At 57.5% G+C, this 10,943-nt stretch overlaps 2 protein-coding genes across 13 annotated transcripts; both read right to left on the bottom strand.

The window, feature by feature from the left end:
• Window positions 1–113: 113 nt before the first annotated feature.
• Window positions 114–5,372, bottom strand: FGF11 (fibroblast growth factor 11). Of its 3 annotated transcripts, none has more exons than XM_055405710.2 (5): window positions 5,180–5,372; window positions 3,420–3,530; window positions 3,051–3,220; window positions 2,298–2,496; window positions 114–2,024 (listed from the first exon to the last, which is right to left on the bottom strand). In XM_055405710.2, exons 1-5 carry the CDS (start codon window positions 5,370–5,372, stop codon window positions 1,954–1,956), a joined length of 744 nt encoding a protein of 247 aa, XP_055261685.1. In that variant the 3' UTR covers window positions 114–1,953. The 3 variants fall into 3 exon arrangements, with proteins under 3 accessions (XP_055261685.1, XP_055261695.1, XP_055261702.1); XM_055405720.2 differs by having other exon boundaries at window positions 3,117–3,220; XM_055405727.2 differs by having other exon boundaries at window positions 2,298–2,412; window positions 3,117–3,220.
• TMEM102 (transmembrane protein 102) lies at window positions 4,555–9,553 on the bottom strand. Of its 10 annotated transcripts, none has more exons than XM_088828867.1 (4): window positions 8,874–9,553; window positions 6,459–8,786; window positions 6,092–6,181; window positions 4,555–4,663 (listed from the first exon to the last, which is right to left on the bottom strand). In XM_088828867.1, exons 1-2 carry the CDS (start codon window positions 9,085–9,087, stop codon window positions 7,462–7,464), a joined length of 1,539 nt encoding a protein of 512 aa, XP_088684993.1. In that variant the 5' UTR covers window positions 9,088–9,553; the 3' UTR covers window positions 4,555–4,663; window positions 6,092–6,181; window positions 6,459–7,461. The 10 variants fall into 10 exon arrangements, with proteins under 10 accessions (XP_088684993.1, XP_088684994.1, XP_088684992.1 ...); XM_088828868.1 differs by having other exon boundaries at window positions 6,092–6,174; XM_088828866.1 differs by lacking the exon at window positions 4,555–4,663 and adding an exon at window positions 5,203–5,339.
• Between the last annotated feature and the right edge of the window lie 1,390 nt (window positions 9,554–10,943).

The following is a 10,943-nucleotide window of genomic DNA, read 5'->3' as shown; positions in this document are numbered from 1 at the left end:
GGAATGTGCACCTGTTATTGGGGGCAGCTGCCAGCCCACCCGCCCCGCCCCTGTGACTTGATCCCGCCCCGAGCAACTGCCAAAGCCTGCCACCCACAGATGACAGACAACACTTCAGTTGTATAAATCGTCTTTAATTGAGAAAGCGTGGAGTAGATACCCGGTCCCCTGGGAGCAGATCCAGGAGATGGGTGGAGCCTGAGCGGGGTCTGTGTGGGTGAGGGGAGCATCCACCCCTCTTAGGACAAGCCAGAGTTAAAAGAGCCGGAGGAAAGGCAACCTGACTCTGAGCCCTAGCCCCTCCCTTTAGTGCCTCCTCAGTCTACTCTGCCCAAGTCTGCCGTCACCCAGAGTATCCCTCCCAGTTCACTGATGGGCTTCTGATCTTTTTCAGGCCTGCCCCGAGCTCTCTGCATTTTTTCAGAAAAATCTAGTCAGGCCCTTTTTGGGTACCTAAAACCCAGCTGAGGTTATAAGCTCTAAGGTAAAGCAAGTTTTATTCAGTTAGAAGCTTGTGGGGGTGTATGAGGTTTAGAACCCAAGAGGCCCTCACCCTCCTTAGCCTGATCTGTAGGGGAGAAAGGTGGGGCTTATTGCTGAACTGGGGTCTCCTCATTGTGGGTGGGTGGGAGTCAAAGTAATGTCGCATTTGTCTTTTTTATTCCAGGCCTATTACCCAAAAGACCTCAGCTTTAAAGGGGACCTGGAAGGAATTCCTGCTGAGGTAGCTACGTGTTCATGTCCTCTCAACCCAGGCACAGGTCCAATCATGCCATGGTTCTGGTCCCTTCTCCAGCCTAGCTGCCCTACTATGAGACAGGGATTCCTTCCGAAACTCCTTTGCCCTTCCTCAGACTCTGTTTCCCAACAGGACCCCAACTGAGCTGTAGGAACTAGAAACTGCATGTAAAAATAAGGTTAGCATTCTACAGGAAGACTAAGAGTTTTAGAAAACTATCTAGGAAAAACAAGAAGTGGTTCTTGATCCATCTAGAACTTAGTTTTTTGTGAATCATAGCTGGGTCCTTTCTAGAGCTCATGCTTAACAGGTATCACTAGAGAAGGTGGGAGCGTGGGTCTAGAACTTACTCTAGAGAAATAATATGGCTATAAAGGCCCCTCGTTCCATCCTGAAGGGAAGGGCTGAGAGCCCTGGTCTATGTCCTAGAGCTAAGATTCAGAAGGAAGTATGGCTCCATATGTGTCTAGAACACCATGCTCTAGAATTGGGTATCTCTGGGATAAGAAAGTTCAAACTGTGGTGATCTGAGACTGGTCCTAGTTCAGGCCAAAGCCAAAAGCAGGACAGGGCTCAAATCCAGCCTCTCTTTACTTTGAAGTCAGGGGTCCATCTGGGTCAAGGACAGAAGCCTGATGGATCCAGAACAGAGCCTGGCAGCATGCCTGTGTTCCAGCACAGAGCCTGAGTGCAGAAGTGGCCCTGGCTGGGGTGCCTTGTGTTCCGGAACCTGTCTGGAACAAGGCAGAAGGTGGAGTAGAGAAAGAAGGAACGATCCTGAGCGCCAGTGAACCTACAGATCTATGGCTCAGTGGCAATGAAAAGGGCAAAGGGTTCCAGGAACTGGCTGAGCCTGGGATGGGGAGGATTTATGCCCTGGTTCTGTCAGTTTTGGAACCCCCAGCGCCATCTCAGAAAAAGGTTTTGGAGGGGTGAGCATGGAAGAAAAGAAGTGATCAGCCAGGACCATTTCCAGACATCTTCCTCTCTGACCCCCCAACCCTGGGCCTAAGAGCCTGAGGGTCTCAGCAGGCCCAGAAGTCACAGTGGCCCCTAGGCTCCCCTGGGGCAGAGCACCTGGTGGGACCTGGCTGCACAGGGCATGAGTGTGGCAGCGGCGGTGAGAGTAGGGCCGGAAGCAGGGCTGAGAGACAGGCTGTGGTGGTGGCTGGCTCTGTGCAAGTGCAGGGAGCCTCCAGTCTGGGGATGACATTTCAGGGGGCAGGGAGACTGGAAGGGGAGGTCTCAGGGACACTGTGGAGAGAAGGCTCCCGGTACATGGCCACTGTGAAGCGGGGAGAGAGGAGCAGGAAGGAGAGTTAGGCACCCAGAAAGCTCTGAATAGGCTCCCTTCCCCTCCATGCAGCCTCTGGGAACCCTGACCCACAAAAGGAGATCTCCCCAAATCCCTCAAGGCTAAAGCCTTCCTGGCTTGGCCTGTCATAACAGGTGTCTTCTTAAAACACTTATAACCCCTGAGCTGTATGTCATTAAATGTCCACGTCAAGGTCAATACCCTCCCATATGGCCTGCCTCTTCCTAGAGGATCCATACTCACCCTCCAGGAGCTTGGGCACAAAGTGGGCAGCTGCCTTGGTCTTCTTAACTCGATTTCCCTTCATGACTCGGCCCTCCTTGTCCAGGCCCAGGTACCAGGCCCGTCCAGAACGGCGCTGGCGATAGAGAGCAGAAGCGTACAGGACATAGTAATTCTCAAAAACGCACTCCTTAAAGCGACACTCAGCTGTGAAATGCGGCTGAGGAGACAAAGACCCAGAAAGGCACACAGAGAGAGAGAGAGACAAAAAGACACATCACTGGGCTAGAAGCGAGCCCTGAGAAGAACAAGGCAGGATGCAATCCATACATTTGAGGCGAGGAGAACCAACTTCTGAGTCCATGTAGGAACTGGGACAAAAGGAGGATGAGAAAGAGTCTGGTGGCCCCCAAAGGCCAGGAACTAGACTTTTGGGGGCCTGGAATAAGAGGATACATTCTCTCTACTCTACTCCCAACCTCCCACCATCCAGGGGACCTGGAGGGAATTCCTGCTTGGAGGAATTCCAGAATCCTTTCCCAATATCCCAAATGACTCTGGGATAGTGAGTAATAATGAAGTCTCAAGGAGATAGGAGGAGACACAGGGATCCTAAAAGGCTGAAGGAGTTGGACATTCAAAGAGCCTGGGAGGCACATGGGGGGCTGTTCAAGAAGGAGAGATTAAAGGTACTCTAGAGTGCTCCTGAGTGGGCAGTGAGGACAGGGTGTTGGCAAGAGCTGGAGGAAGAGGGAGCCCTGAGCTGCAAAATACCTGTAGTTGGGAAGTCTGTCCTAGAGGAGTCCCCAGACCCCAGGCCACTCCACTCCCTTGTCTCACCGAGCTGTAGAGCAGCCCCTCAGCGTTCATGGCCATGTAGTGACCCAGCTTGGCACTCTGGATGGTGACTACTCGCAGCCCCACTGGGATCAGGTTGAAGTGGGCTGGGGGTAGAGAGAGGGAACCTCAGTACCCCAGCCCTCCAACTCCTGTCTGAGCACACACATGCACACACACGCCCATTCCAGTTCCAGCTCTTCCCTTGGGAGTCAAAGAGCCAATGGATCCTGAAGCGTGAATAGGACTGTCATGGCCTGTGCCCACTCTCCCCCTTCCCCACAGGCAGCTGGCTTCCCCTCTCACTGAAAGAGCTGGTATCCTCTGGGGTGCCCTGGATGCTCCCGTCGGGATTCGCCTGGAGGTAGAAACCCTGGCGGCAGAATAGTTTGGTGACGATGCCTTTGAGCTGAGGTTCTGGAAAGAGAAACATTTATCTTGGAACATGACATCTCTGTTCCCAGAAACATTCCTACACTTGGCGGGATCAGAGGAGAGAAAGAAAAAGAGAATAGAGGGAAGGAAGAGGGTCGGTCCTAGGGCCCTCCCAGCAAGCTCTTTCCCACCTCTCTGACGCCGGAGGAAGCTGGGGTGTGGGTCCCTTCTGCTGCCTCTAACCGGTTTTCAGTTTAATTTATTGAAATTTATTTAAAGGCTTAATTCCTACCCTACAGCTCAACCAGAAGGGGGGGAGGGGAGAAGAAGGAAGAGGAGGGCAGAGATACATGGAAAGGCAGAGGACAGAGGGAGACTGGCAGGCCTGCTGAAAGGGCAGTGTGTGTGCGAGTGTGGGGGCAGTAAGGTGACCACAGGGTAGGGGCGCCTCCTCAGGGATGGGCGTGGGACTGGGTCTGACGCTGACTCAGCACCTGCTGCTGCGGCTGCCGCTTGCTTGGCGCGGGCCTCCCCTTGGCCCAGCGCCGGCCTGTCTGACACTGACCCATCTGTCTGTCTGTCTATCTGTCAGTCTACTGGCTCGCGGGGGCCCAGTCCTCCCTGAGGCTCAGCCTCTCCCCTTCAGCCAGGTAACCCGCCTGGGATGGGGGACATTCGGTACCACACCAAGGAAATGGGGGAGGGGGCCGGGGAGCTGGCGAGGCAGGCTGAGTCACGTGGGGACCGGGTCCCACTCCAAGGGTGGGCTGCGGACCGTACCACTAAGGAGGGCCGGCTGCGGAGCGGGGGGAGAAGGACGCCGCTGGTGGGGCGGTCTCTCCCTCGGGGAGCTGGGAGCGGGGGAGAGAGAGGCCAGAGGGACTCCCTGACTGTCGCACCTGGACGGGGACCACACGCCAACCCTCACAACTCTCGTCCCCCGAGGCTTGCTCCCGGCCGACTTTCCCGTACCCCCTCGTAGGTGGTACGACCCTCAGTCTCCGTGCGGGTCTCCAGCCGTGTACTGTGTCTGAGTTCCTCGTAGCAGAGGGTCCCCTGAGCCCGTGAGGCCCGATTTCGGAGTCGCGTAGGGGGTCACCGGGGGGTGCCCAGCTCCTTTCTTGGAGCGCAGGTCACGGGAGGAGGGCGCAGAGAGGGGCGGGCTGAAGAGGTAGCTGCAAGGACACCCGGGGGAGAGCTGGGGAGATTGGCGCCGAGCCAGGCAAGCTCGGCCAGGAGGAACGGAGCCAAAGCTCGGAGGAGCGGGAGCACCGGGGAGGGGGCGGGGCTGCCGGAGCCGCAGAAACCCTCGGGGTGACCCAGACGTCCGGAACCCCCAGGCCCCTCCACTCGGGATTGAAAGAATCGCGAGAGCCGGCACGTAGGCGGAGGATGGTGGGGGTGGGGACTCGTATTGGGTGTGGGGGGGGCGGCGAGCGGAAGCTGCCTAGCTTCGCTGCACCCGGCTTAGCCCCTCATGCCTTCCCCTTGCCCTCGAAAGCAAGGAAATTCGGGGTTACGGGCGAAAGAAAAGGGAAACTGAGGCATCGTCTGGCTGAGAATTGGTGGCCCGGGCCCACCCCCTTTCATTTTCGGGGGCCTTCAGTCAGGCCCCGCTCTTCGGGAGTCCCTGGCCTCAACCTCCCAGGCAGAGAGACCCTAGGCCCGGAGACCCCGCCCCAGCCACTCACCCGGGCCGCGGTCCGTCCGCGCGGGCCGCCCCCCGCACAGTCGCACCTTGGACAGCAGGATGAGCAGCTGCTTCTGGCAAAGGGACTTGGTGCCGCGGGGACACACGCGCCGCTGCGCCGACACGGGCCGGCTGCCCCCGGGCTCGCGGACCTCCCGCTTCTGCCGGATCAGGCTACTGGCCAGTGCCGCCATGGCGCCCCGGGAGGAGACACCCCCAAACCGGCAGGCGCCCGGAGCGCGCTGGGCACCCCCTCCCCCAGAGAAGCCCGCTCGCTCACCAGGACATGCTCTGGACGCTCCGGTCCCGACTCACCGCCCCACCCGCAGGACCTGAGAATAAATCCTAGAGGACCCCTACCCTAGGCGCCAGCTCCCACCCTTGGGCCTCCTACTAGCTTCGTGGGACCCAGCAGCCTATGTACCTCTCAATGGATCCCCACCCTCGACTTTTGCCCCCTACAGAAAACTCTCCCCTTCTCTAGTCTCCAGTGTCCCTGTCCCCCACTAACCTTATCCCAAAGGCAAGACCCTCAGATTTTCCAAGATGTGGTTTCAATATCCCCAGGCACCTTTCCACCCTATTTCCAGGCCCCGTGTTCCTGACAAAGCCCCTCTTTATAAGGGTGTGGGTCCTTAGTTTTGGAAATATTAGCTCACCCCACTCCTGCTGGGGTGCTGCCAATGCCAGCGAAGAACCCAACCTTGGTTCCTTTTCCTTTGCCACCCTCTAAGTGAAGAATCTCCCACTTTTTTCGCTGAAATCTCCCCAAAACTATGTCTCGAGATATTCAGACTGTCCCCATTCAGCAAGCAGAGGTTCCCAGACCCCGTCTCTGGACAAAACCAGTATTTACCAAGTCACCCCCATCTCTAGTGGCAGAGGGTTCCAGGTTCTGAGCCCCTTTCCTCACCTTGTTACCCTCCACTCCTTTTGAAGTCACCTCCAAATCCGCCCTTCCTAGTGGTTACACCAGGTGGTTGTCTGGAGGGCCCTCTGTCACCTCGGAATAAGGAGCATAGGTTTTTGGGTTTGGGGTGTTGTTGTTTTTTTATGGCAGCCCCTTAATTTCCTCGGGGACAGCTGGTACTGTTTAGATCCCACGCCCTCCAATCCAACCAGCCCCCCAAGAGAGGAGTGCACCCACGTTGTCACGGGTCCCCAAATGTGAGCAGACCCCCTATAAATCAGGGCGCATCCCAGCTTTCTGCGGCAGGGCTTCCTCTTCCTCCCGGGGACTGCCTACAGCACCCCCTCTTCCTTCCCCGACGCCCCTCAACCTGTCCTGTCTTGTCAATCCGGCGACGGCTGGCGCTGGCTCCGGTTCCAGGCTCCTCCCTCCCTGTACCCCGCAAACGGGGCTTCCCCCCACGCCCGGGTAGGCGTCCCAGACCCCAGGAAGGAGTGAGGGTGTCTCCGCAGAGCGCCCTGGTCCGGCGAAGTGAGCACTGGGCCTGGCGGCTGGACAGCGGCAGCGGCAGCGGCGGTGGGAAGCTGAGGCGGCGGCGGCGGCGACAGCAGCTCCCCCTCCTCGGAGAGCCGGCCCGGGGGCGGGGCAGGGGGCGGAGACGCCGGGAAAGGCGGGGTGTGGGTGGAAGCTGGGCGGGCGGAACCCCGGGGTTCCTTGGAGGCAGGGAGTGGGGACGGTCTTAGAGGCAGCCGGAGCCGCCTGTCTCGGGGTTCAGAGGAGGAGGGACAAATAGGCGACTCCACAGAAGGCAAATCTGCACGAGGGGAGAGCTTGGGCTTAGGTAGATGGAATGGTGGACGCCTCAAGAATGGAGAAAGGGACCCTACCGCCCGGGATCCAGGACAGCACTGGATGAGGAAAGTGGGGGGAGTAACTGAAAAGATAGCGGTGGTGGCGAGGACTAGCCTGGGGTGAAATCTGGCCTCCTTAATATCTCTGCTTTTGTGTGAACCAAATTGGTCAGTCCCTGGTCTCCATACCTGTCTCCTTTTCACGACTTTTTTCAGCAAATATATTACCCCTATTGACCCCTAAGAGAAAAGACCATAAGCACTGGGGGGAGATGGATGCCAGAGGTTCCACCGGGGCAAGAAGTGTGCTGGCCACAGATGTGGAAAGTGGAGAGGCCAGAATGGAACGACCTGTGCCAGGGATGGTGCGGGAGGAGGGTGGGAACCAGCCAGGAGGCCTTCTAGAACACGGGTTCTTCGGGCCCAAAGGGTTCAGCCTGTCTCCCAGGTGAAGGGAGAGCAGTCCCCTACACACCCCGCTGGCCAACAGAAGCACTTTCCACGTTAGTACGAACAGCGCTTTTAATGGGACCCGGCTCCCACGCCTGCTAAGCCGCCCCCCTTACGCGCAGCCTTGGCCTGCTCCACAGCGGCGCGCAGGGCCCGGGCAGGGTCCCCGCGAAGCAGGGCCAACGCCCCGAGCAGCGAAGCGGCGCCGTCCCCCGCACGGAGCTTTTGGCCACTCAGAAAATAGTGGGGCAGCGTCCGCGCCTCGAGCACTCGGCCCAGCTCATCCAGCAGCCCGAGGCAGCAGGCGCCCGCATTCTCGGGCCGCGCCAGATAGAGCGCGGGCAGCCGCTCGCACGCCCAGTAGAGCAACGTCCGCAGGAGGTAGGGCGCCGCGGCCCGGGTCCCCGCCACCAGCGGGCGCAGCAGCGCCTGGGCCGCCGCGTGCGCCTGCAGCAGCGGAGCGGGTATGCGCGCCTTGAGCGCCAGCTCCTGGCGGGCGAAGCAGAGCTGCCAGCCGGAGGCGCCCGGCCGCTCGGTTCGGCAGCCGCCGCCGGGCACCAGGTAGAAGGAGGACGACTCCGAGGCCAGCGGGCCGGCCCACGAGTGGCTCCGAGCCCCCTGGGGCCAGCCGGCCACAGTCACCACGGGGATCAGGTCGAAAAGCAGGAGGCGGCGCGGGGGCCCGGGCGTAGCCAGGAGGATGGTAGTGAACCCTGCGTGGCGGGCTGCGTGGACCAAGCGCGGGGCACCCGGGACGGGGAATAGGGACTCAGCGACCGCAGCCAGCGAAGCAAAGAACCAAGCAGCCACCTGGGCGGGGCACAATGTGGGCCATGCCTCGCGAGCATCCGACGGCTGTGGCCCTGGGCTAACAGCTGCTGCTTTGGTGACGTCATCATTCGTTTCTTCCGATGGTGAGGGAAAGCCAATATCGGTTAGGTTTTGCTGGGGCGACTCCGGCACTGAAACATTACTAGGTGATTTTTCCAAAGACTCGTGTGCCTCAGGCTCAGTGATGTCACCGGGTGGCTGGTCCATAGAGCTTTGCGGGTCCCGGGGACTTTCTCTGCTTTCAGTTGGGTGGCTCCAATCACGTCCTCCTGGGACTGGAGGTCCTAGGCAATCCTGCCACGCTTCCCGGACCGAGGTTCCGCGTACCTGCTCAGGGAGGCAGAGCCATGCGTAACAGGATCTCATGTCCAGTTGCAGCTCCTGCCCAGTGCCATCTAAAGAAAACACGGGCACCAGGAGTGTGAAGCCAGCATCGTAGTGAGGTCCCCGAGTGTAGGGACCTAGAGGCGCAGGCCCCAAATCCAGGGAGCCCTCTCGAATCCCACCACGAAGCAGCAGGAGCTCTGTCTGGGGAGGAAAGCGAGGGTCCCTGCGGTGAATGAGACCTAAGGGAAGAGTAGGGATTGTGAAGGCATGATCCAGAGCCCAGGATGGGGTGGGGCGGAGCTGAGAGAGCCAAGAGGGTTACTTACTAAGCAAAGAGAACACAAAATCCTTGGCCTGGAGGAGATCTGGTCCTGGCTTGGGCCCATCACTCCAGCTCTCCTGCACACCCAGCTCCTGGATCAGCTGGGTTAGTTCTTGCAACTGCGCTCCAGAGCAGAAGTCGATGTCTGTGAGCGGCCGGGCTGGGGCTGGGGGCGGTGGGCCCCACCAGGGAGCGTTCCCCCAGACTGCAGAAGCCATATAGCTCTATCGTTTGGGGGCTAGGAAATACACGTACGGGGGAAGCCCAGAAGCGTTGTTCCTTCTGCTGTGGAAAACTCGCCCCTCTGTTCTTTTCTCTTCCCAAGATCAAGAGGGTGCCCAAGACACAATCTGCCAATGGGTCTGCAGATGAAGGGCTCTAAATTTAGTCTTGAAAGCAAACAAATAAATACCTCCTCTGTCCTTGTCCTTTTCTCATATGCTAGTCCCCACCCCCATGGACCGATTCACCTGACTCAGCAGGTTAAAAGTGGCTGTTTGGCCCCTCCTACGGAATGCAACAGCCTCCTTCGCCACCCCCTGTCTACCTCCCCTTACCTGTTTTTCGGAAGGGGCTACTGGTTTGAGGCTTCCCTCTTAGGGGTAGCTGCAAGGTCTGAGAAGAAAATGGATAGGAAGATTCAACAGGTAACTTCTTCCTGCTGCCCACAAGGCTACGCCCCTACATTACAACCACGCCCCTTTCTGGAGGTGGTTCCGGACCTGCCTGGCCTCCGGTCAGAGTTCAATCTTTCCTTTGGCTCTGCAGAGATCTCCTGGCTATCTTGGGAGTTGTAGTTTGTCTCCAAGCTACCAGGGCATTAGGGCCACGCCCCCAGATCCTTTCCTGTTCCGTTGAAATAGTGCCTGATGGAAGTTGTAGTTTCTATGGAAATAAACTATAGCATGTCTTTCCAAGGCCAGGTCAATCGCAAACATTCCTTGGGCTTAGAACAGAGACATAATAGGATGGATCCAAATAGCAAGTGATAATGAGGCACATAGCCTAGGGCCTGAGAGAGTAAAGGTGCCCTGGTAACTTAAATCTAGAAGAGTCCTTGCATCCAATTACTGCTTGCCTAGGAAGGTGCCACATGACTTGTCCAATGTCAGCGCCGAGCAAGAGAGGTGTTGGAAACGGGTTTCCCGACTGGGATGGATCTCTTTGGAATCAGTGGTGGTAATGTTAGACAAGAACACGTAGGTAGTGATGACCCAGGGATGGACATCCAAAGGGACATACTAGTGATGGCCACCTCAGACACACGAATGGTATCAGGGCAAACACTTTGGAATCTCGCAGCTCAGGTGTGTATACAGAAGAGTTACCAGGGCTGAAAATCAAGTCCAGAGGAAACTCCCAGGTGGGCTGGGGCAGGGCAATGAGAAATTATCAGGGGAAGAAGATTGCTTTCAGTGACCGGTGCTATCATGGACAGAGCTTAAGTCCAGGATGAAACTAGGAGCCAGAATAATAGGGTAGAAAGATAGGTAACCAGAGATAAGCTCACGGATTAGACCAGTGCATGCTGGACTAGGAATTCTTATATTCCTTTTTGCCAGGGGTCTGTCTCCACAGTGAACTAGGGCTAAGCCCATGGGCATAAAATGGGCAAGTGGAGACACTTAGAACAAATCAGAGGCCTTTTCAGCAACTCAACAGACATGAATTTGAGCAAACTCTGGGAGATAGTGGACAGGGAAGCCTGGCATGATGCAGTCCATGGGGTCACAAAGAGTCAGACATGACTTTAGCGACTGAACGACAACAAAAGGAGGGGACCCTCAGAATCCAGGGCAAAATTTGGGGAGCCTAAAATTCAGGGATTCCTAGTCACTGACAAAGAGAGGTCTTCTCCCTCTGTTACTAAGAGCCCCAAACACAGCCCAGAACCGGGAAGGCAAATTTCCATACAACATGCTGTGACCCAAGAAACCAGATCAGGAAAACTGAAGCCTGGGCTCTTTCTCACAGTCTGGGGAAATCAGGCATTGGGCATCCATTCCTATATCTTAACCTCCTCCCTAGATGGTGGCTTCTGAACCACCCTAAAAAGAACTAAGTTCTCTGGGCC

This window comes from Moschus berezovskii, chromosome 20 (assembly GCF_049115385.1).
Source record: "Moschus berezovskii isolate FMDL1 chromosome 20, NW_MosBer_1.0, whole genome shotgun sequence".
Taxonomy (NCBI): Eukaryota; Metazoa; Chordata; class Mammalia; order Artiodactyla; family Moschidae; genus Moschus; species Moschus berezovskii.
This window is presented reverse-complemented; position numbering and strand designations above follow the sequence as displayed.